Raw genomic sequence first — 26,974 nt, 5'->3', positions numbered from 1 at the left:
TCCACTAATATACTTTCCGCAAGGAATACCAAGAAGATATTTTGTCAGTGTAGATTCTGACAAGTTTTGTAATACTAGTTCCTGGTAGAAATTAGTACTTGGAAATCGTCATGTTATGATAACGAGTTTTCACACCTTTTTAGTCACACCTATTACTGGTAATTGATTTCTTTGTTGTATTTGGAGAGGCATTGCAATATGAATACTGTGACAACAGGAATGTGAGATAATGTTAATAGCATCGTTACTGGTCTCAGTCAAGAAATAAACTGAATTCAATGCAGAACCACGCTGAATCCATGAATCCATCTCAAGCATGAATGATCTAGCATTGTTGATATTCTATTAGCAGCTGAATTATGTATACTTAACATATTCACTTGTTTTATTTAAGCTCAACCTACAGCGTTTGGATTGACGTTAACGTTGGACTGAGTTATAAAATATCAATATCCAGTGTTAACGCAATAACTGTGCTTCCTGTATTATCTTTATATTTCCATAATACCTGATTTAATAAATGAGTGATGAATATTGTTAATATCTGCTAAGTCTAATCTCGACGCATCATAAGTTAGTAATGACTTCAAAGAGAATGCTTTTTAAATTAACGCAGGGAAACATTAGAGAGATTTAATATTGAATTGATATAAGAGTTTCTCAGATTCTGTATTCACTTTGAGATCATTGATTCATGGTGGGGGGGGGGGTCGGTTATTGGCAACTTGGACCCGATTCAGTATTCAGTAGATTCTGTATTCACTTTGAGATCATTGATTCATGATGGGGGGGGGTCGGTTATTGGTAACTTGGACCCGATTCAAATCTGTTAATGCAATTTCAAGAAGTTTCTTAGCATATACAGTTGAGAATGGATATCGAAGAAGGTGAGACAATGATTCACGATGCTCTACGATCTCTATAGTCCGATGACTGATAAAAAAATACTTTCAGTAGCGTCTTGGAAGGTCCAGACCAAAAACGCCTTGAGGTAAATATGAAAGACAGTTACGAAAAAAGCGACAAGGATGAAGATAAACGAGAGTATACAAGAAGAGAATAAGAAGCGAAACAAAGGCACGAGAGCAATTTATAAAAGGAGCTATTAAATCGAATAGCCTCGCTTGGACGGTCGTCTTCCCAGCGATCCGCGGACGCGACGGGGCGGGGCGGGAGTGAGACGGCGACCTGTACAATAACAATAATTTATTTCCCAGCCTTTTAGTAGGCAGCTACCTTCCTGCCTCATGCTACCACAGCAACTCACGTTTCAAGAGGAATATCAAGGAGCCGTTCTCAATCACTCCTATCCTCATCATCCCGAAGAACTGCCTACCCTCAGGAAAAAACTTGTTGTCGATTACGGCGGGGGCAAGGGGCTAATTTCGAGAAGATAACTGGAGGATAGGAGAGATAGCTGTGTGCAACGGACAATGAATCATTTTGTTGTACCTTGGAGCGTAATTATCTGTTTTATTATCAGCTACCCACGACGAAGCTACTTTCTGCGGGGTCTACTCTCTCATTCATAACACACGTTCAACATTCTTTCACAAAGTACGGCGAGTTGTTGTTTCACAATACCGGCTATGCAGGATATTTACCTGTATGCAGTATACTATATGAAAACTATGTGTCTAGAATAATTTGCTTCGTTTTTTTCATGTTGGAGAGATTATTGTATTCTTCGAAAATATGTGTTCCATTACCGATCACTGTAAATAACATTCATGTTGGAATAAACTACTTGGAAACTACTACTTGTTACAAGGCTACTTGTTTTCATAATAATTGAATTATTCAAATGCAGATTGAATGTTTTGTTTTTAATATTGTAGTAATATATTATTTATTGTATTTCTCTCAAATTGTAACATTGTATTTGTAATGTCAAGGTTAGTGGTACAGATTACTGAAAAGTCCAAAATTTGTCTAATAGACAATATTTTCAATTTCATTTTCTACGAGTAGTATTTATAATCCTCATCATCAGAAACCATAGTCATAGACACCAGTATAAAAATATGAATGTCTACTATTGTAAACCCCCTTTAATGTAATACCAAGTTCAGCTCATCCAGGCATGATTTCTTAAAAGATTCAAAAGCAATATTTAGGAAAAAATTTCACTTCAGCGAATGAGAAACTTAATTTCGTAACATCAGTTAGAATATATTTTGTGAAACAAAAATAAAATATTATGTGAATAGTAAGTTAGACAGTTGATGAAGAACTAGCTCAACTTTATTGAAAATAGTGCTGCTTCACTTCTGACTTCCACCTACTTCAAGAGAATCCTATTGTCGCGAAAATTGGTATTTCATGAAGGATAATAGGTTATACAACTTATTACACAACAAGGAACTAATTACAAGTAGATAATATGATAATAAGACTTTTGCTACTCAAATTATATTTACTATCATAAATGAAATAGAGATAGAATTTATTGTGTGGAATTATTCATTTCATGGGAATATTGTTTAAATTCATACATTTATAAAATATTATTTTGTAATATTATGCTGGCAGTAAAATAAATTACAAGGTAAAGACAAATGAATGAATTTATACACATAACTATTATACTAATCGATCAACAAATATCAATAATTGATTGATCAGATAAATTTTCTCAGTTCAGTCGATACTGCACCAAAATAAAACTTTACCATAAAGAAATTTAATCATCAAAGTATTCTCTCATTCAACCTCCAACACTAAAAAATCAACAACAAATCTTCAACTAGCGGATATGTAGATCTTGGTGCGCCCAAAAAAGTAAATCAAACACGACCTCCATACTATGGCATAAAGGCAATTTGGAGCACAAGTGAACGCATTAGTTGTGGGTCCCTTTTTTATTGTTTCGTGTCCCTTGCTGGTTGCTGGTGGTGACGAGAGGCGTAAACTACTTTGGCTTCGGAGGTGGATGAGGAGGAGGTGGAGGAGATCTTGTGTCGGTTTATTATTGAGGAAGAGTGAGTGACTTTATGTCGTTTGTGTGTGTGTGTGTGTGTGTGTGTGTGTGTGTGTGTGTATGTAAGCGTCAGGTGGTTGGCGGTTAGCTGTCGCCGAGTGGAGAAGGTTGGGGGAGGGGAAGATGAAGGCATTCCTGAGGGGCCAAATCATCGGAGCGTGGCTTGGCGTTCCCACGGCTGCCGACAGCTCGCGTTGAGCACGTGTTGAGCATACAGACATGCACACACGCGCACAAGCGCACACTCGCTAACAACGTGCGCCGCTGCGGCGGCACTTTCCCACAGTCGAATTACCGCACACACACTCACCAAATAGTAATAATAATAATAATCAGTTGGCCGGGCGCATCCGGTTGGCACCTGACTTGCGACCACTCTCTCCCTCACTCACTCACTCACTCACTGTTAACAAATTGTTCGCTGATTAGCTCGTGGCGTGTCGTCGCTCGATAGCAAATTAATTAATGATATTAATGATCGGGGTCAAATTTTCCATCTAGTGATAATGTAATTTGGTAGAGAAATATTATTGGATAAATGCTATTCGTATTCTACGATATCATCTGTACTCGAATGGTTATGAGTTGATTTGATAGTTTCTTTCGATGTATCCAACTGCTTCTGTTTCTAGCAGTGTTTCTTTCACAACTGATGAGTTTCACGTGCTAGCTTCATTTCATAGTATAATAATATGACATCTAGCAGACTCATGTCACGTCAGGTTACGTCGTCTCTCAATCTGCGACAAGCCTAAAACATAAAAGTAGTTTTGTGTAGATGAATAATAAACTGTTGAAACTTTACAGTAATCTTTTGTATTAGTCAGTTGAAAGATTTTAGGAAGTTGAAGGACAACATAGAATACTTATTTATTGGATTATTATACAGAAATGCAGTGGTGATTAACTGAATTACTAATCTATTTATCTATGGGCGGGTATTATTATAGTGAATTACAGATAGTAACAACAGGAGTTGTTATAGATCAATTATTTTATTGTGAATTGATAGGCTTATTGCAATGAATAAAGAGAATACTTTCCACGGATTATTTCGTTGCATCCTTGGAACATAACTAAACTTGCTGCAAATTCGGTTTTCAATAAGAATACTTTCATGGATCTGAAAGCGATGTACTCAAAACATAAAATACGTAATAAACACCAACATAGTAGAACGTATTTAATCCCAAACTTCTCTAATTGACAAAATAAAATAATTGGATAGTATATCTTCCTTAGCTTTTTGAAATTAAATTGTTTGATACATCACAAATCTTTGCTTTTGAGGTCCAAGAAATGTTGATAACATTGCTCACATCACTCTCCTGTAAGAGTAAAGTGCGAGTGTATTATATCTCAATTTGTAGCCAGTGGCGTATCCAGGGGAGGGATATGGCCATGTATCCATCCCCCTCCCGAAATCGAACCTGAATTTGATAAAAAATTAGCATCCAATGCCATATTTCCGTTATATTGTACTATGCTAGTCGAAAAATATATAAGGGATAAGAGAATATCAATGATAATAATATTATGAGTTATTTTCTTATAGACAGTGAGAAGTCTAGTGCGTAGGTACATAGTAGCAAGGGATAGAGAAACTACAGATAGCACTTCAAAGTTAGTTCACTAAAGTAAATTCGTATGGCTTTTGTTGGTGGGGAGTCCCTTGCGGGAAGGTCCCACCGCCTGAATATATAATGTAAGCCGTCAATGGGCCTTACGACTGTCATACTTCAGCCGGGACCGACAGTTTAACGTGCCCATCCGATAACACGGGAGTGATCTGGTTAAAAAAATTTTGGCTATGAGAGGGTTTGAACCCGGTTAGTTCACTTTTTACCATCTATTATTATGAAGAAATTCAATAAGCTTATATTGCTCTAGTTGATTATAGTTTATTCAGTTTCATGCAAATCCTTGAATAAGTGGCGTGGTTTCTACATTGGACAGGGGGGGACACATACCCCTAATATTTGAAATAAAGGTTTCGCCCCCCCCCAAAGAAATGTGAGTTTGAGTACGGTACTTAAGTAAAAATCGTGTAAATCTTGAAAATGTTATAATCAAGTTAAAACTTCATTGAAACAAACCTATAAATTTGGTTGAAATGGTGCTTTATTGTGGCCAGAATTTAAGCTTTCTAGCTTATCTGAAAATGAGTAGGTCTTCTACAAAGTCACTTTTTTAGAACAGTTGAATGACTAATAAAATCCTACTCCATTCCATTCTATTTGTTATTCAATCAAAAACCCTTAAGCCTATGCAATTTTCAAGGGAAATAGAAATAATAAGTGATCTACTGAACACCAAAAAAATTTGAATGGAATGTTTGTTATCAAGTGGAAATTGCGTAAAATCGCATCAAATTAAAGATATATTTTCAATATTTTCCGGGGGATTGCCCCCGGACCGCCCTTTAGGGGTGGAAGGGTATTCCATATCCCAAACACCCGCCGGTTTCTCCCCCAAAGTTTGGGTGCTCTCTACTCCAATGTTATGATCCCCCCCACCCGAATTTTTTTTCCGGGTATGCCTCTATCTGTAGCTGGATGGGTATTGCAGAATTATATCTATAGCATAACACCTATATCATGTTTCATGTAACATCTTTATAGGCTACTGTTGATGAATAATCTTGAAGTTTTGCCGATGAAAGCTAAATTGAATGTAGGATTTGAATGACTTGATAGGCTTCTCACTGGTAATCCATGGCAATCCTGTAATCAGTGGTATATCGTTTTTTTAAACGTCTGGAATGATCTCTCGAATTAAGATCATGGATCATTGTTCTCCGATGTGAGTGTAGATTAGTCTAAACTCGCGTCCAAGTTTTCGTCGACAAAAATGTATCTCCATTATTTTAGTTACAACATCAGATTGCTAAAATATTACAGGCGTAGATTGCCCTGATTGCCCATCTAATGATGGCTTCTAATTATGTCTAGTCCGAGAGAAAGTTCATAGCTTGGGATGTGCTCTGCTCAGAATAGATAAGAAATGAGGAAAACACATAAAACAGCATCTACTATCCTAATCATCCAGTTTCAACAGACTCCAATGCATTATGTGATGTAACACACTGCAGCTATCATCTGTTGTGATGAAGTATCTGAAATTGCAAGAGAATTTTATGAGCTTCTCTTGGTACTGCATTATTGATCGTAATGAAATGTTCGAAATTGCACATCTTTCTTTAGTTTAATGAGCATGCTTTTACGATTTTAGTCGTATATCTAGTTGAATTAGTTCCATAATAATTATACTGTTCGGTTGTGATTTGACTTTTTGGTTACGATTTCTATTAATGTCAAACTATTCTATTGATGGTATAAAATATCTGCTCTTTTATTATTGAAAAATGTTCATTCATTATAGCCAAAGAAGTGTTCCAAATAAACTGAACAATTACAAACGCTTATCATGCAGTTCAACAATTTTTGGATGTGGAACAATGCTGAATTATGTAATAAGTGCTGTTATCGCCAGAGACTATAAACTGTTCTATACTCTCTGTTTATCACCTGAAACATAATATAAATTATTGATCTTCTAGAGACAATTGTGATTTGTATTAGCATTCCAATTTATCAAGCAGTTTTCGAAGGTCAAATAATACAGAAAACTATTTGAAAAGGAATTCATAGAAAAATCATGTGAAAAGATATTTCTGAAATGAATTCATATAAAAAGATAGGTAACTGAATACTGATCGAATGTGAAGATTCCTCAGTTTTATTGAATTTCCACCAAACAACTAAAGGGTTCTCTTTTGGTGGTAAGTCGATGAGATAGTATAGAAACAATAATTATTCAAAATACTTTACCCTATGCTCAATTTAAGGAAACTTGAACAAATAGTATTTTTGAATGTTAAGGTGCGAACAGATTTACGCGCCGCGAACATGAGCAATTCACTTTTAATCAGCTGATGCCAAGCTTTTGATATCTGTTGTAAAGACGTGCTTCCTGGGGGGTTATCTCTTATGATAGAGTCCCACGTTGTGAAGCCATTGTGTAAAGTGGTAAATTGTAAATCCTTTATAGATGATACGGTGTTCTTGATATTTATAAGAGCGGTTGTTAAAATCCCTATTTTGCGAATAAATTCACAAAAAGTTAAGGCCGTCCGGCTCACAAAATCGCTGGGTTCAAACCGCAGCTCTAGCTCAGTGGTAGATACATGAATTTCCCAAGTATAATTAATCGCCACATGGTTCAATGACTGGTGATTAATAATTCTTACCGCCGCTTCTATGAAGTTCTTGAAGAATACCAATAAGGAAACCAAAAAGACAGTTGATGACTGATTACCAGTAACCATGTATCCAATTGAGAATAATGAAGACCAACTATGGTTTTTTCTAGTTGATTTTTAAAACGCTCACTATGAATACAGGTATCCACCAATTTATCCTTCTGAAATTCCTTACAACTTACAACGTCAGTTCTGGAAGTTCTCTGGATCCTTATATGATATAACTGGAACCTTATTAATATAATTATCAATATGTTTTTTCTGGCGAACTAGTATGACTATCATCAAAGGATGATAAGTATTGAATGCTCTTAATAAGATCAATATTAATTGATTCACTAATTTTATATGCTGCAGAATATTTTTTCTTGGTACTGAGACAGCCCAAACTGTATATCATGAGATGAATTAGGACAAAATAAACTTCTATGATTTTGTATGCTGACATAAAACACAATATATTCCCATAAAACAATATATATATAAAATATTCTATATCTATAATTCCAATATATATAAATTCTTTAATAGTTAAACAATTATCACAAGGTTTACTAGCATTCACAGTTGTGAGCTTTAAAAATTATGAATATATTATATTTAATACTGATACTTGGACTTCAAGTCATTTCAGAATTCTACAATATAAAACTTGTTCGGTCTGTAGATTTAATAGGACATGCTTTGATCAATTAGCAAATAATAATTATTAAATTTATATTTAAAATCTCAGGGTTTTTAATGAGTCCGTGCCGTGCATGGAAGTAAGCTTCCTACATGAATCAAATAAATTCATAAACGTTCTTATAGACTATAGGATAGCACTCAACACGTTGCGAATTTTTCTTTGACTGATTTTATTTATATAGCGCTTTGATTAATTCCCCAACTCTAATAAAAAGGCCTTTATAAAACGAGCTCCTTTGAACTAACACTCACATTAATGATGTTCTTGGAGGTCTTGTAGAATAAATTAATTATTTCCAATAATTAATTATGCAGGTCCTTTTCGTCTCGGCTGGGCTCGCGCGTGGTCCAGATTTCTTATAGATTTCTTTCCGTATTAGAGATATATTTATGGGAATTGATTACAATTAAGAACTCTTCAACAACACTGAGTTCACAGATAGATAAACATTAATTACAAATAGTTCTCATTTAAAAGAGGGATTGGCTTGATAATTTTAAAATTTAACAAGAAAGAAGACCCTAATTTCCATGTGCATCCTTTCAAAACGAGATCACAAGCCAGAAAGAAAAGGTGGTTTCCAGAAAAATTTTATCTCTTCCTTGAACGATTTGTAAGCCTCCTTCTAATTGGCTTTTTGATTTAGCAAAACTCAATACAATTGGTTACTTCAGATTCAGGGTTTCTTCAACTTTATAATAGAAAAATAAATAAAAAGTTTTTACATAAATAGATGGGGTAATTGTCTTAAACTATTCTAATAAATAAATCGTGATATACGATGCTATCATGCAACATATATTTAATTTTTTATATGAGTTTTGTATAGTCTTGATTTTCGTGCTTTTTAGATTGTAATAAATATTTATGCAGCAATAATAGTTGTCCCTATTCATTTACATAAACCTTCCTTAGTATACATCTTTTGTGAGTAAACTTTATAATTCAACTTGTACTGGTTGATCGAACAATCAGCTGATTCGTTAGGTGTTGATTCAAATAACTATCGATTTATCCTAGATCGATTGATTCATTTAAAAGTGTAAACAAACAATTCTAACCTCAAATGTACATGCAAACTTTTATTTTTTATAATCTGCCAATAATAAATAAGCCGCTTTATAATTTTTAATTCTGCCAATGGATCCTCATTTTTGTTGAATTACAATTATGCATGTTTTTTCTTATCGCTTTAGATGATACGATTACTCTTTATCACTAACAACATTCGATTTTACTTGAGTGGTTCTTTGACTAGGTTATCTTTCCTTTCCATTTTATATTTCTATTAAAATTCAATAGTTCATTTCAAAAATATTTTGTGGTGCTAAAATACCACGTGACACTGTATCTTACCGTCTCTGTAAAAATTCAGATATAGTCAGCTGATTAAAAGTGAATTGCTTATGTTCGCGGCGCGTATATCTGTACGCACCTTTAGAGCACTATACCTTTCGGCAAATCTTGAGCAGAACATAAGATTTAGCATTTAAATTTTAGAGTATAAGGAGCAGTTACACATTGGGAGAAAGTGCAAGACGATTTATCCGTTATGTCGTCTGTTATCAATTATACCGTCTTTTCTGTTCCTGCTTCAAGACTTTTCAAAAAGGAAATTTTAGTTATTTAAGCTCTTCTTTCTCTAATCCATTCGTACTGACCTCCAACGAAGACCTCAATATTGTAGGCGTTTAGCGCTGACTGTCGCCTTGTAGCGTTCCGTTTGAGAGTGGAGGTCACGCATCAAACGGCTCGAGCAACGCAAACACCAATCAAACAATTCAATATTTCCGCTGGCAGCCTGGCAGAGTTCACATCACAGTGTAGAGTAGAGGCAGCACGGTTATACAGGCTTGAATCCTGCACAAAAACCGAGTCTTGGTCATTGGTTTAGAAATTGTTTAATTCAATTATCACTGCAACGACTCATTATTTTGACTGTAAAAATGTGAAGTTCCTATTATCCAAATCCTTTTAGAAAACATACTTATATGAGAATTACCACTCTAGTGAATACCACTCATGACTAGTAAACCTTGAAACATGTTAGTATTTAGTAAATTCAATAACAGAATAAATTTAGTAAAAGAGGCTTAGTGGAGTTATGCGCATTAAGTTTAGTATATTAATTACCATAATAGTAGGGTGATTTTATGCAAATCATTCTTTGTGTTGTCACAGCTGAATTAAAAACCATCAACACTGTTCACTGTTACTTACTAGGCCTGTTGCATTGCAATAGGTGCAATAGTAGAAGAAGGGGTTGTACGAGAAGTTTTGAATGCACATATACAGCAGCATCCATAATATTAACATCATAATTATTTAGATTTGTTTTGCTTTTCAGCTGCTGCAAGTTGATTGGTTCATTGAAAACTACAGTTTAAATCTAACATCCTGTCAAGCAAAAAGTGATGTAATAACTACCACAAATTAACATGACACACATGAGTACAGCAGCTACCAACTTATAGAAGTTGTTACATCATCCTCCAATCAAATGAATAGGTGTTCATCCAAGTTTAAAAGTTTACTGTCATTGAAGGTTCATCCATTGAAGTACTTTCAGTTCATCAGACAAACAATTTGAAACCTGGTGGGGAAGGAGAGAATCTTCAGTAAGGCGATTAGGGTTAGCTAGGTGGGGTGTTTTTTCATTGTAGTTCTTTTATATTTATAAAATTGATTTGATTTGTACTTGGACATTTACAGTTGTATAGTAATTATTGGTAAAATATGTTTGTAGGTACAAAAATCAGTTGAACAAAATTACAGTGACACACAGTTGTTCAATATCTTTGCTCGCAAATCTAAACTAATGTACATTAGGCCTAATATGTACCGTATACTCCAATGCAGAAAAAAACATAAATAATACTATTAAACTGTTACATCACAAAAGATTTTGAATTTACGAATTTACTAGAGTGTACTTTGACACACTTCTCTAATTCATGATAACAGCTTCTCCTTTGACCAAATGAATCGATTCCCTAATATTCTGATCTTTCGCTCATCCAATCACTATTCGTTTCTCTCTTCCTCACTACATTCGTAGATCACTAGCATTTCTCTCACTCTATCTCATCTCCCACTCAATATAGTCACTAGTTCTCTCTCCCTTACTACACTTGTTGATCACTTGCACTCCTCTCACCCTTTCTCATTCTCACTCAATATCACTCTCTCTTTATGTATTATCTTCTCACTCATAAAGGCAGTCACTCTACTACTCTATCTCAACTCTTATTCAATATAGTCACTCTCTCCATATATTATCTTCTCACTCATAAAGGCAGTCACTCTGTTACTCTATCTCATCTTTCATCCAATATAGTCACTCTCTCAGTATATCTCTCACTCGTAAATACAGTCACTTTATTACTCTATCTCACCTTTCATTCAATATAATCACTCTCCTTGTATGTTCTCACTTATGAAGGCAGTCTATCTGAATGTGTGTTTATGGGCAGCACGAGGCCGCCTGTGCCTTGGGCTAATTGCCTTGGGCGCTGGCGACCTCTGGCTGTGGTCGTCTGCCGGCCTGGCTTCCGAATTGGCGGTCCGCAGTCAGCCGGGCAGCCTTTCACGCTTCGTTAGAGTGGCGCGCACCAAGGACATATTCAAATCATCTTTCATTCCCAATTGTCACCACTCATCCGCAACTAGATCTCTACTCTTATCACTTTATCTGTAGAGTCTTCACTTATAGTGTTATTGAGGAAAGAATGAGAATCGAATGGGCTTTCGCACTAACGGTGATGTAGGTTTCTTAAACTAGTAGTTCTGTGAACAGTAGACCTCGCGCTCAGTAAGTTACATTGACCTGTTGTTATGTTTTCTCAAAAATTAATAAATAATTTATCAATTTAAAATGTCTAGAAAAAATCCTAAATAAACATAGAGCTTTCTGCACTATCTTATCGTGACGTGTCGTCCGAGAATGTGAGTGTGAGCGCTGTTATCAGGTCTGGCTGCAACTGTCTACAACGTTGATGGAAAGATATATTTTCAAGATGTTCGATGTTTTTGAACGGGTAGTATTATAGTCCACTAGACAGTTGATTTATGATGAATAATTATAAAGTCTGATTTTTACGGTAATATTGGCGTTCAAAGGAGACTCCTTTTCCTTTTGTATTATCCTTGAAATGCAAAATTTCAATAAAACCGTATGTATACGTCGACGCGAAATTTAAAAAGGAGCATACCTGTCAAATTTCATGAAAATCTGTTGCTGAATTTCGCTGTAAATGCGGAACATAAAAGTATAAATATAAACATAAAGAGAAATGCCAAACCATCGACTTGAATCTTAGACCTCACTTCGCTCGGTCAATAATTTTTGTCTGATAGAGAGGTAGTATTAAAGAGATAAAGGTTTCACTGTAATGCTTCACTCCGTTGTTTCACTCCGTAATGAAGGAAAACACTGTTATATTATTTATAATAATTATATTATTGTTAATAAGTTTTTTTTCTTCCAATAGTTATCCCTTTGTGTTTGTTGTGATCACCAATAACACTAAAGAAAAATCCAATATTACTTCCAATGATGCTACTTATTTCCATTATCTCAATCCAGAGAATAGTTTGCTGTTGTGATTTTCAATGCATATAAGTTGTATGGTAATGATATTTTTCTTCTTGACGGTATTCAGTTTAACCAAATTGTCAAACAGTCATACATGTACTAGAAAAATGTTCCATTCATATTTATAAACGTTGAACTGTAGTTCTCCGAGAATGTAGAAAGAGATAAGATGCCACAGGGCTTTATCCTTCAGTCATTTGTGTTGTTGCACTGATCAAAACAGGTGGACTGTGCATCGAAAATCGCCTTCGGAATTCGAAGGTCTAGCAGATTACTGGAAACTGGGAAGGATTGTGAAAGGATGTTTACGGGCAGTCAGTCTCATCCTCCTCAGCGTGTGCGTCCGGGGGCCCCCCCCCCTCCTTCGTTTTCCTATGCAACAAAAGCGACAACCGAGTAAGAAAAGGCTGCACACGACACAATAACATAAAAGTAACGCACGCAGCTCTTTCTGCCGACCGACACGCACGTAAGTCCGCAGCCAAAGGACGAACGGAATTTTATTTTTGTTTACTGGCTCGCCCTTTATTCTGTCTCTTTTCCAGTTGAGGAGGTAAGAGAGGAGAGGAAGAAACATCATTTCTGGTAGGCATCGGTTAATAGGAACCGTGTGGCGAAAGCAATGGGAAGGAGCGCACGTTTTTTACATAATTCTGTGAGGACGTCTTGAAGGGTGAGGGAGGGGAGGTCGCTAAGGGAGGCAACGACTGACGTTCTACATTTCTTTTTCTTTTGGGAGCCCTTGCTAAGTGTGCACGGCCACGAACGTGAAGCCCCTTGCAGCTGTAAACCACGTGGGCTGGTTCGAGTCTTGAGATGTTTCCCACGGTAGGCCCCCGCCTTTGGCTTCGACTCAACCTTTGCAGCCGTCCAAAATTCCCACACACGCCCGGACCCCTCCACCCCTCAAGTAGACCACCCTTCTTCTCCACCCGTCACACCAGGTGACCGACTGGCAGATCAGCCCTCTTTTCTTATTCCTCTTCTTCTATCATCATTCTTCCTATTCAATACTGCGTTCGTTCTTCTTTATTTTTTCTTGGCATTATATTGTACAGGTTACAACTACTACTACTACTTTTACTACTACTCTACTACTACTACTACTACCACTACCACCATCACCTATTGTTACCTCTGCCTCTACTTACCAATCAAGTCTGCCCGCATTCGAAGCTATCATTAACTGACAAATCATGATGACAATCATTGTTGGACTACACTTGCATATTTTTGCATACATGGATTTTGGCAGCTCTGTCGTACTTGAACAATCATTTGTTTTTATATGAGAATCCATGAAGTTCGGAACAGGCGGTGATACCTAAACCCTGAAAAAAAGAAGAAGATGACGAGAATCGAGAATCTCTATAGGCTACAATATATCTTGAGCAACCATTTAAATAAACCAACATTGGATTTTAATGATGAAAATTCCTGATGAGCAAAATCACTTCCGGATCTAGTGATTTTCCACGATCAGTATTACATTCTTATGATCTTGTTATTCCAAATACATTATTTGCTGTTTCAAAACACATCTCTTTCTTGGATTTTTTCTCATTGTTATTAATATGATGTCGATTCAAAAGATATTGAAAACATCAGAGTTTATTAATAATAATGGGTTTTCCTGAACATTAGAACCTGATCACCATAGTCAACGCGATGTAATCTCTTGGTTGATATTTTTCCATCAATTCATTCAACAATTTCTCCAGATATTTTCAAGCTCCAAAATAGAATATCCGTTTTGGTTATTGACATCTGACGTCATCTATCAGTAGCTTGGAATGCACTCAAGAATGAGGAAGTACAAAATATGTATTGAAGTATTCATTCCAAACACATAACAATATTCATCTTTCTGCAATCAACTAAAATTTTCATTTGAGAAGGCTTCACTAAGAGTCGTTGAATCGATTTACTCACCATTTGTTAGTTCAGCTCTGAAAAACTTGAAATCTTCAATCTTTTAGAGGAAAAGGACATTTCTTTTCAGGAGGAGAGGAGAGAATTAGAGGATAACCCTTCTACATGATTTTCTGTTTATTACTCTTCATATCAGAACACCAGTCAGAAATGTGGTTTATTTATTCAATAATTACTATTCTGTACTTCACGAAAGTGAAGATATTGATCAATCAATGAATCGATGACCTTCTTGATCTCTGATATCATTCGTGCTGCTTCTAATAAACTGTCTTGTTTCTCATCTACAAGGCTTTCCGACTTGTGTTGCTGGAGGGTTCGAGGTTCGAGGCTTGGTCATCTCACATTATTTATTAAAGCAAAACAAACAACCGGCTAACCATCTATTCTCTCTGTCTCTCTTGTTATTTCCAGTGTTGATTTGATCTTGGTATCTTTCTCTCAAAGCAGAGAGAATGGTAAGTTCTTCTCTCTCGCATGCGCGCGCGTCTAATCTAATTTATTTGGAAGTGGAAACTGGTCGTGGTTGGGACGGAGGTCGCGTCGTGCACGCTCTCGGGACACTCGACTGCGACCACCACGATCACGCACGCAATCCGAGAACCAAGTGCAACACGATTAGGAGACGAATGATGGGGAAGGAGAAGGAAGAGAAGACCTTATTATTTTAGAGCGGCACAATCAAATAGTCGAATCGCGACTCCTCCAACTGGACGCCAGCGGCCATATTCTTTATCTTCTTTTTTACAGCACGTGTCCCGTCTCAGTCGCCGCCGCCGCGGATTCCCCTTCCCCTCACCGCCTATCATTGTTTCTAACGACCGGATTGCGGCTCGCATCTTGTTTTCTGTTTTCTGTTCGCCGCCCTCAAGACACGAGATAAATTCGACATACGTGCCGTGCAAAAAATGTTGGTTCGCTTCATTTGTTTATTTGCGCTGTCGGTTACGCTCACGCTTCCATCCGAGACAGAGACAACCGGTTGTTCCGACGCCTGACGCCAACACTCTCCACATATTGCATCCACACTTGTACAGCTTCCATTCAGCGTCGGCCGGCTTCCTCCTCCTCCTCCTCCTCCTCCTCCTCCTCCTCCTCCTTCATTCATCTATTCAGTCGGAAATCTATGCATGCATCGATAAATTGGACCACTTTCTAAGCAGCTCACCACCCGAGGTTATAAATCCATCGATAAACCAGTAACACCCTCCCTTATCATATTATCATCAACTCTGGATTTTAACAAGCAAATGAATGCTTGAGCCGAACCTTCTTTTTTGAGTAATGTTCTCTGCATCCAATGCTATCTACTAGATATTAGTCAGCTTGAATGATAGAGTCCGAGTCCCTATAGGTTACGACACAATATCTTAATCAATATTATTGTTGAAATCTTCCTTTCTCCGAAAAGTCTCTAAAACATGCATAATGCTTACTCAATTATTGGTCTATAGTCGCTTACGTATGTATGATGACGCATAATACACTCTCAGTATACACTCTGTATAATCTTAGATTATGTTTGTGATAATTATTCAACTAACTTCTAATATTATAATATTAGCAAGTGCAGTGAATGAAAATAATGTAGTGTAAAATTATATTTTATTGAGAGTATTTTCAAGTCTTCATTGAAAGACTTTAGTACAGTATAAAAATAAGCAAGTTATAAAATAAATGGTTAGTCTGAGTGACCAGTTTTAATATGAATAACAAGAAAAATGTCTTTTTATCTCAACCATCCCATCACATTATTGAAGTATAAGGTAAGGTAATGACGCATAATACACTCTCAGTATACACACTGTATAATCTTAGATTATGTTTGTGATAATTATTCAAGTATAAATATTTTAAGGTAATCAATATATTATGCGTTGATTGAAGACAATAATAACTCTCAAAGAAATGAATTATTCAAGTCATCATTATATAATATAATGGAATCTATTTCGACTTAATTCCTTCAATTATTAATGATAAAATACATGTTTTATTCAGCAAGTCTTGACCAACGAAATGAGCTTTTATTTCCATCATTTTTGAAGAGAACTTAAATACACCACATGCTTAATCCATTAGGTTTTGTCCACCAAGATGAGCTTTTTGTCATTTTAGCACAAAAGTGCTCCTTCCGACATCCAGCACTACCAGTATTCAAATCCACCGTGCACCAGCATAATATTGAGAGATTCCTACGCCCAATCTGACAAGGTCAACCTATTGGGGGATAATTAAATAATCTAAAACATTCATGCAGGTTATATAGCTGGGTACCGGTATACTTTTGAAAACAAAGCCAGGTAGTTCATAAGATTGTGAGGAGTTTCTTCTTACTGAGGTGTTTATTTCACGATTATAATGACCGAGTAATCTGAGACGTGTTATCAACTTGACAGAGACGAATCTTGAGAAAAGATAGATACGATTTGAATCATTGGCCGTGTGCCGCAACACGGTTCGAACAGGTAATCTATGAGAGAGAGTGAAGAGATGTAGATGGCATCTGGCTTGGCGCTGTTTACCACATCAGGCGCTGGTGGTGGAGGGGGGGGGAAGGCTCACGTGTGACGTGCTTGAGAGACTTGCCTTGTATTGCTTGCATCGCCACCTGCCTTATTTTCCCACACTGTGATTGACCCCGGAAGCCCCCTTCTCCGCCTCGAAGAACGAATTTACTCCACTCGGTCAGGACCTTCAATCTGCCTTCACTTCGCTCGACTGCCTTCTTATTCTGTCCCCTTCCTCTCCTACCCACCCATCTTGCCATCCTAACTTATCAGTTTCACTTACCTTACCGAACAAGTCCGGCTGAAAGCCAAGCCCCTTCACTTTTACGTCTTCATCTCCGTTATTGTTTACACGGAGCGTCCTCTTCTCTTCTCTTCATCACAACTCTTCTGTTTTTTATTATCGTTCTCTCTCTTCCTTTGCTGTCCGGCTTATCAAGGATAATCACGAAAAATGAATTTTGTAAAGAGGCTACATGCCTGCCCTTTATCTTGAAGTTTCTTCTCGAGATAAAATATTGCCTGGTTGATGAACATAAAAGCCGCTTGTCCATAAACACAGATTACCTTATTCCTATAATGAGACTCGATGATGTCACCAGATGTTCTATTATGAAAACAGGATGCTTTAATACAGATTAATAGCGAGAGAATTCAAACACTTTAAAAAATAACTTAGGTTCAATTACTCTTAATTTTTCAACCTACTGAACATAGATTGCATGTATACATCAACATCATCATAAATACTAAACATTGTTTTATCAAAACTCTATTACTGTTATTAAATTGTAAGTTTCAATTTTCCACATGTTTGGATCTCAATATGCTCTACAATCCTTTATTCCAGAGAGACCCAAGATTTTTTAGTCTATTGAAGAGGAAATCTTCTTCTAAGGGTTAGTTAATTACACAATAATTTATGGAAACTGAATTCAGAAAATAATGCAATGAGAAGTTTAATTATTATAAAAATAGACTGCTGTTTATATAAACAGAATAAATCTACTGATATGAATGGAAACTATAATATAGAATGAAAAAGGTGAGTTATGATTCGGGATGAAGAGGACGCTAAGATTCTACGGTATTTAAACCGATTAATCAGCCTTGATCGCATTGATAGGGCCTCCGATTTAGAAACTAATTCGTTACCTCAGTTGGACCATTAACAGTGGTAGGCCAAGGCATTTGGGCTCATTGATTGAAGAAATGAAAGCGATAAAATCGGCCAGTAAAGGAACGGTAACTTTGCAGAGAAGAGCTGCAAATCGTTGTGAAAAGCTATTCACAGGTATTGGGACTGAGGCTTCCTCTATCGACTTGAATCGCAAGCTCATAAATGAATTCGACACAATAGTTATGGCCGATCAAACAACAGTTGGAATACATTCAATGAGGAATTTGCGTTGACGTTGATAAAACAAACACTTTTGAACGCAATACAGGCTTTTAATATTGTGACTAATTATTCACACATTGTAGATCATACAGATGTTTCTTAAATGAATGATATTTCAATCTCGTGATTTGTTAATATTGTAGCGTGGAATTAAAATTTATTAAAAATTATTTTCTGTTTAAAAGTTTTTTTCAATAATTCAAAATCTGATCCGTGTACCATTATTCTGAATCATAGGATTGATGTTGCTTCGCACTTTTTATTTCAATGGTACGTAAAAGGATTCACCATTCCCATTCTAATTTGGTACCGTAACTGTCTCTTTTCTTTTATCAATTCGCTCGAGTACAGACATCAAACGAAATCTATGATGCAAGTTATTTCACGTTGAAAGCAATGAATATTTATTACATTGTTGAACATGCTTAATACTAACAGAGGAGTTATCTACAACAATCTCTAACTCTAACTTCGACTTTCATTATCCTATTGATAAGCTTTACATTATCATTATCCTAAAATATTCTTCATCAAGTCAAGTCCTTAGACAAGTTCAAAATTATGGTTTTTAGATCACCAATGAGAATTCCGCCCACTGTGTATTGTTCAATAACTGAGGTGCCGAGTGCCGAGAAATAACTCATGAAAATTATCTTTGACAGAGACAGGGTTAATGAAGTGTATTATAAATTGCGGTCTCGTGACCAATTAATAGAGCTGACTTTATTCAGGCGGTTTGTCATGAGACCACTTGTACGTTGTTTCAATAACCGCGTGCATTGGTCTCTATATCCACGTCCATGAGTCATTATTGGCCTTTGCATGAGCATGCGGGCAGAATCGGAAATTCCTTTCAAGAAACTCCAACAATTCCACTTTTTTTTTGCTGCAGCCTGAATATCGGGCACCGAGCTTCGCTCTGGAGTACAAAAGCATAAAACAATTATCACGAAAGAAAAAATTATGATAACATTCATACAGAAATGTTCTATCTAATCACAGTAAATTGAGATTAATTCCCAGAGGAATGCAAAAATTTCCCTCACAAAGGCCCAGTTGCACAAAAGCCGGTTAAATTGTAATCCTGATTAACTTCACGTGAACCAAATCAGAGAAGACCATTTCAAAAAGAAGGATCTACTGCAATTAATCAGGATTGAAAATAACCCGGCTTTTTTGCAACCGGCACTAAGTACCTGATAGAATGATTACAAAATTTCAACAGTTGAGTCATAATTTTGACACAGTCCCACACACATGTACTCGCCCCCTCTCTTCCATCACCAACAGATGACTAAATAATTATTATCAGCTGTTTTTCCAAGGATGAATAATGATCATCCTTTTAATGTCCTTCAGCGAGTTTTCCCAGGGATGAGTCCTAGTGCAATCTGATCTTTATATTATAAACCTACTATGTTCTGAATTTCGTGAGAATCGTTAGAGCCGTTTTCGAGATCCGGTGCAATACAAACATATAAACATCTAAACATATAAGCAGAAGTTGCTCGTTTTAAAGTATAGGATGTAAATGCAGGCTCTGTGAAATGCTGTTCTGAAATCTTGAAATGTTTCGATGATATTGGAAAGGATAACCAATAGACAGACCAGTCAATAAGAGTAATTTAAGAGCACTATAGAAATGTGTTGCAAAATTTGTATGGAGATGGTGATCAAGGTACACTAATAAATATGTGATAAATACTGTTTTAAATTAAGTTTATTTTATCAACATAAATCCTCTACTGGATTTATACAGCATATCACCCATTCACACTCCTTACAAAACCCATTCGCATCAAAAAAATCATTTGCATGTTAAAATCTACATGGGTTCGAATCAGATTACACCTCAATTCATGTTATCACATATTCAGCTCATGTCCAAAACACAAGCTTCATGCTTCTACTTTTTCTGTATTCATTCGAATTAGTTTCAAGGTTGACAATAATCTAACAGCCTCAACTCTGTTCTTGTTCCACTCACTACACAAAAACACGTAAAGTGTAAATCATGACTGAAAGGAAAAGTAGAAATTATTTACATAACGAAACACGTCGTTATCATGCTTAGATGAGACACGTGCTTCAGAAAATAATACGCGACTTATTAGAGTTTCATTGTCGAGAGAGCTCGTGCTGTTTTCCATTGTTTCCCAATGCTTTTCAATTAGTTGTTCACCGCCTATTTATAGGATTTCCGTTTAAGCACGCATCAATAATCATATTATATAAGTTATTTGAAGCTCAGCCGACCAGGCATACTCACAAGCCAGACGCTATCATCTAAAAATGGAATATCGTTCTAATTTTGTCATGCTTATTGAAAAGTGGTACTTATAATTTTCCATCAAGTACAACTGTCTACGATCAATAAACGTATTTTTCAGTATTTTTCAATTACTAGGCCAGTTCATGTACTTGATAAGTCTACGCTCTCATCTACCTGTCTGAGTACCTCATGTTTTGGTCTGGGTGCTATTCAAAAAAAATAATTCACTACACAAGCAAAGTGCTGATTTTCTAGAACTACTATTACTTTCTGTATAAACCATCTTATGAAAATAAAATTAATATGATCACATGAAATGAAGCAATAATAGCTGGAATTTCATAGATATAAAACCCAATTTCTTTCACTATCAAATATTCAAATAATCTCCACACTGTTTGTAATATTTTTAATCGTTAAATTGAATGGTTAAATTATAAAAATCTAGATTTTTTCTTTAGAATTATAAAAATCTAGATTTTTTCTTATGGAAGTTCGAAGACTTGTTATAATGAAATATCTTTCAAGTTTGCAGATGCTGTAAATAAACTTGGTTTTGAATATATTCATATTTGAATAGAAAAATTTAATTTAATTAAATCCATAAAAAAATTAAATATAATTAAAAATATACATACTTCATAAGAGATACTCTGAGCAACTGAACGTATACAACCTAAAAGGGAATAATCAACAATGACAAGCAAAATAATAAATATTTATCAAGAAAAACTTTGCTTTGTAGTTCCCTCTTAGAAATAGTTGCCTTTGGCTATCCCTACCCTATTTAGAAATTTCTGTAACACGAACACATGAAAAATTAAATATTTTCAACTTTCAAATATATGATGTGATGAAATCAATATTCAGTAAAATTGAGAAAAATACCAGACTAATTAGCAAGATCAGGACAATTTATTTTTAATAATACTGTAATCCGAAATACATTAATCAACGAATTAGTCAATTTTAGAATAAATCATCGATTGATGGATTGATCTAAGCAGACTCATAGGCAGACAATAGGCCTAGGCATTTTATTTGTTCAACATAGCAAAATTATTTCGGTTCAGTAATGCCTTCTTTATAATTATTTAAATCGGAAGTGAGATGGATGATAATCATGTAACATCGAGTACAATATTGAGTTCATGATAGCCTTGTTTGATTGGGAAGATGCTAGCGGCAATGTACATAGCTCACAGCACGTATCTGTCCTAATTTATCAATAACAAAGTTCAATATTAGAATAGTGGCGTTGTGTTTACTGTTGTGGGCAACGTCACCGAGTGACGTCATTCGGTATTTTTCAGCCGCCGACAACATGTTTGGCTGGTGCTGTCTCTGTCTCTGTCTAATCGGCGGCTCATGAATGTACATACTCAGAGAAGAGCAACGACGCTGGTGATGTTTATGAAGAGAAGAGGAAAAAGAAAGAGTAGCGTGTCACTCTCGGTTGGTGTTCTCTGTCTGGCCTGTTGCTGTCTCGCTCTGGGGTGAAGCTGGGGTGAACAGGAGCCAGCGAGGCACGTGGTAAGTATGCTTATAGCGCGCGTGGCGGCAGCTGTTTTTCAGGTGCTCTCCGGTGGGAACACAGTGCTGGACTCGGTTCCCACGCTCACTACACCTGGCTCGCCTATAAAAGCCCCCTCCACGGCGACAAGCCCTCATTCCACATCCAACCGTCGACGCGTACAGTTGTCCTCTGTGCTCTGTGCTCTCCTAACAGTTCGCTTGTTGTGTTCGCTCTGTGCCTTCAACGTGTTCAGTTTGTTAGATACTCAGTTTTGTGTGACTTGTGTTAATATTTATACATATACAAAATGTCTTCTGAAATGGAACAACTTCAACCCATCTCAAGGACTTACCAATACAGAAAGGTACCGTATTAATTTTTTATCGTCATAGTATTATAGAATTCCTTAAAACTCAATCAAATTTGTTAATTAATTTTCAATTTGAAACTTGAATCACATTATCAATAATCGTTGTCAGTCAGAAATAAAGTCATTGAATTTCAGTTGCGTTCAAATCAATTTCATTGTTTAAAATTTAGTACATTTTTTACTTTAATTCTGTTATCAGAAATAATCGTTTGTCATGTCTTGTAGCTTTCATTTACTTCACTTATCAAACAACAATTTCCTCAACAATTCACAGCATTCTTGTTGTTCCCAAGTACATGGTTAGAGTTCATCAGTTGTCATGAACAATAAATTAATTTCTCCTGGAAAATTATTTCTTTTCTACGATTCGAGTTGAATTGCAAGTGATTATAAAATTGACTTAAAGTTTCATTTCTACTCTGAACACGAATACTTTTAACATTTCAGTTCTTTGTCAGTTATATCATTTTTTACTCAATCAAAAATTCTCAAAATTCATAAAACATTAAAACAATTCTATTTACTCATTATGAAAGAACAGAACATCTATCATCTAATTTAAACTGATTTATATATTTCTTATCAGTCATTGGAAAATATTGATATTGGTGTGCAACATCTATCATCTAATTTAAACTGATTTATATATTTCTTATCAGTCATTGGAAAATATTGATATTGGTGTGCAGTACATCAGAAAAGTCTGAGACTTTTCAAATTATTGCAGTATTATTTACTGATCAGTGTCAATCTTTTCTCGATTATTCCTTTCTAATCTTGTCTGGAGTTAATTATTTTCGAAAGAGATGAAAATGTTCTTTTTCGTGAAAATGTTTTTCTTGATAGATTTTTCTAACGAGCTCTGTTCTTTTTGTTTGTTCAGGTGATGAAGCCAATGCTTGAACGGAAGCGACGCGCCCGCATCAACCGCTGCCTGGACGAGCTGAAGGAGCTGATGGTGTCAGCACTGCAGGCCGAGGGAGAGAACGTCAGCAAGCTGGAGAAGGCTGACATCCTCGAGCTCACCGTCAGGCACCTGCACAAGCTGCGCAAGCAGCAGCGGCTGTCAATCAGCCCCGTCACCGAGGCCGACCGCTTCCGCGCCGGATTCACGCACTGTGCCACTGAGGTGTCTCGCTGCCTGGCCGCCACACCCGGCGTCGACGTCCACCTCGGCACCAAGCTGATGACCCACCTTGGCCACCGCCTCAATGACATGGACCGCCTCTCGCCGCTCTCGGTCCGCGTCCAGGAGTCGTCCGCCCCCCCTTCCCCAGCGTCACCAGCATCCACAGCCTCCTACACCATGCCGCTGACCCCCGCCTCCTCGTCCTCCTCCAGCCACGACTCAGATTACCTGCCTGAGAGCACTCATCATCAGTTACAGCAGCATTCCGGACTCCTTCTCAAGGTCGCCGATGACATGCACAGCAAATCCACGAAAATCTCTGAGCCAGTCTGGAGGCCGTGGTAGATCCCCTCTCAACAAGTGCACATCTCATCGCCCCCGTCTTTCACTCGAGAATCTCATAGTTTTAGAATATTTAGCTTTCAACATATTTCTCTTTCAAAGTGAAAATTTATTATGTTACACCAGAGCATTGTTCTGAAAAAACAACACTTTAGCTTTGAAAAATATTCTTAAGAGAAATTTATACTCATCTGTATTCAAGGAGTAGCTATATTTTATCGACATAATATGAATAATAAAAAATTCATTAATAATTTTGATCTCCCCATTTGATATGATAGATCATATTAATATTTCTATGTAAATTATCCCAATATTGATTTTCACTTTAAAACAGTACGGTACATACAGTAATTTACTCTATGGGTAAACCATAATTACATTCCTAATAATCTAGAATTTTTTTTAATTCAAAAATTGATTTGTATAACTTCTCCCTTTAATTGTATGTACTTTACTCTGCTTCAATTATTTACACTGTGTTCACATTGCTCAGTAAAATACTTATTAGTTGCATATTTTTATTGGTTATGTTTCTCTCATTCTAAGATAAATTCAATAGTTATTTAACATTTTTATTTTATAATCATAGTAGTTTGCCTGTTGAAATCCATGTTGTTTTGATCAATATCAATATTGAAAACCTTTTCAAGTAACAATCAATTATTGACAAAGTTATTGTTCTTTTAATTACGAAATTTGTTGTAAAATTATTGATTACTCAATTAGTTCAATCTTATTTGTATACAGAAATGTAACTTTATAATGTTTGTAAATATTTGATGATGTTTTCTCAATTTTGATTTTTGTTATTCGAATAGATTTTAAAGTTGCAATTGATTATTCGAAATATTTCTGAATCGAAACTAGTTATCAACAGCTCAGATGATTTTTGCACTTCTATGTTATCTAATGCCCTTTAAGTAGTTTTTTCAATTATCTTGTAGTTAATGTTGTGTTAATCTTTGCATTCTCTGTTCCACATTTTCAATCCAATTTCTTCTTGTTTAGATGTTAACTTTAATGTTGGGATTTTTTCATTCAATTATTGATAGGATAGATAGATGATTTTATGTGATAGACTGATAACTGTGATAAATTATTATTGTAGACTTGTACCTATTTTTAAGATGTTTATGAAAGATATTCTAGACACAAAGATGTATTGCAAGTTAAAACTGTGATACAATAAAATTTCTATTGAATTTTGAACCTTAAAAACTGTTTTCGTTTATCAAAAAAATACCTCAACACTCAAATTACATATGATACGATTAATGAATGTGGTAAAAATAGTTCTGAACCATGTCAATATTAATAATTGATAAATTTCAGCAAGTTAATTGCCATCAAGAATTTACTTCAAACTTATCAACTATCTAATAACATACATGTGTACTGAGCTATCCTTCCCATATTTAAAAAAAATATTCCAAATGAAAATTGAAGCATGAAGTTCTTGAAAAGATGATGCATAATAACTTATATTAATTTGTTGATTGAATTGATGGCTCAAAATTTCCATCAAATCAGGAATGGTTGAAATCTATATCCAAAAATTACTATTAATTGAATACCGTATTTTAAAAGATGATAAAATCAATCACCAATTGGAAACTCTTATACTGCTTTTGCCATGAAACTTCTGGGGCTGAAAAAATGCTACAAGTCTTAATAGCTTGAAAAGAAAATGAATTGAAAACAAAGTTGAGTTAGTATTAATATATTTTCAAAGAACAAATGAAAGTGTTACAACATAATTATATTGAGGAGTTTCTGATAATCTTTATTATTCATCAACACATAACTAATACAGTATGATGTCTTCAAGTGCAAGGTGAGTATGATGTCTACCATTGAAAACTATGCTATATTTTCTCTATGACAATACTACTTGACAATCTTTCATGATTGTTATCTACTTGACAATTTTTGATGAATTCAATGTTTAATCAACAATATTATTTGCAAAGATCACTTATGATCAAGGAGCTCAGAAAACTCAATCTCATCCATTATACTGTAATTTAGCTATTCTAGTTAGCACTGTTTTAAAGGAAAGACTCTGCAAAATTCTAATTAGAAGTGTACCTGATCTACATATCCTGTTATCCAAATAGAGTTCTATATATATTGAATTTTCAATTTTTTAAATTGTCTTAATAATTTCAGTTCTCTAGATTCATGATAATGAAATTGAAGAGACCCATAAGTGGTTTCTAATTACTCCATGAAACCCCTCAATTGATGCTAATACAGTATATATGAAATGAGAGTATAAATAGTCAACACTAAAATGGAATTCTGAGGCACTATCTAGTTTAGATTGAGTATGATTGAATGCATACTACTCAGAAAAATAGTCTATAAATCGTTGTATTAAACTGATGCATTCGAAAATTTCTTGAAAAACTGAGAACAAATAAGGTGCAAAACCACTATTGTTAATTTGAATCGAAAGATTTGTGTAACATGCTTTAAATTCACAACTGTGATTAGTTTTATAATCACAAATTTGATAGTTGCTTCAACTTACATTGGGATAAAATTGAAATTGCAAGTTGATCAACGTTCTAATATCAAGTGGGAAGTAACAAGTAAGTGCAAAAAGGTGTGACGTGACAGTTTGAGTGAAGTCATTTTGACGCCAGATTCAAGCGGAAAATTTTTGAGCAGTTTTGCTGCTGGCTTAATCCGGTTGTGCGCCTTCCATTGAGTGAGATAAGTCATCAGAACGGAATCTGCAACACGTGCGCCTCCTTACAGCGATAACGTCACAGCTAATAGATGGCACACCTACTCATTACAACATTTCAACCTGTGGATGATAAGTCATCTTTCTTTATGGTTCCTCTGATCTCTTTCAGCATTTAAGCTCACACTCATATATAGGCACTTTCGTTATCCCTAGAACATTATGGAAGAACAAACATACTATTCAAATAAAATAATCAGTTTTCCAAATCAATAATTCCAAA

General features: G+C 35.6%; 1 protein-coding gene and 1 long non-coding RNA gene across 3 annotated transcripts; one reads left to right on the top strand and one right to left on the bottom strand.

Annotated features, from left to right (window-relative positions):
* Positions 1–2,371: 2,371 nt before the first annotated feature.
* On the bottom strand, positions 2,372–13,808 carry LOC120354217. 2 transcript variants are annotated; one of them, XR_005572900.1, is made up of 3 exons: positions 13,675–13,808; positions 9,591–9,789; positions 2,372–3,731 (listed from the first exon to the last, which is right to left on the bottom strand). It is a non-coding gene; the product is annotated as an uncharacterized LOC120354217 (long non-coding RNA). The 2 variants fall into 2 exon arrangements; XR_005572899.1 differs by lacking the exon at positions 13,675–13,808 and adding an exon at positions 11,325–11,456.
* Positions 13,809–21,933: 8,125 nt separating this feature from the next.
* LOC111045866 (enhancer of split mgamma protein) lies at positions 21,934–25,217 on the top strand. Its single transcript, XM_039440970.1, has 2 exons — positions 21,934–22,519; positions 23,409–25,217. Exons 1-2 carry the CDS (start codon positions 22,463–22,465, stop codon positions 23,997–23,999), a joined length of 648 nt encoding a protein of 215 aa, XP_039296904.1. The 5' UTR covers positions 21,934–22,462; the 3' UTR covers positions 24,000–25,217.
* Positions 25,218–26,974: the final 1,757 nt, after the last annotated feature.

Source organism: Nilaparvata lugens, chromosome 1 (assembly GCF_014356525.2).
Source record: "Nilaparvata lugens isolate BPH chromosome 1, ASM1435652v1, whole genome shotgun sequence".
Classification (NCBI taxonomy): Eukaryota; Metazoa; Arthropoda; class Insecta; order Hemiptera; family Delphacidae; genus Nilaparvata; species Nilaparvata lugens.
The sequence above is the reverse complement of the archived record's forward strand: the minus strand, read 5'-3'. Positions and strand labels throughout refer to the sequence as shown.

Bases quoted from the DNA above. Each gene is read 5' to 3' on its own strand.
- LOC111045866 (XM_039440970.1), top strand. From the start codon at position 22,463: ATGTCTTCTGAAATGGAACAACTTCAACCCATCTCAAGGACTTACCAA. The intron at 22,520-23,408 runs GTACCGTATTAA...TTGTTTGTTCAG, and splicing joins GGACTTACCAATACAGAAAG to GTGATGAAGCCAATGCTTGA.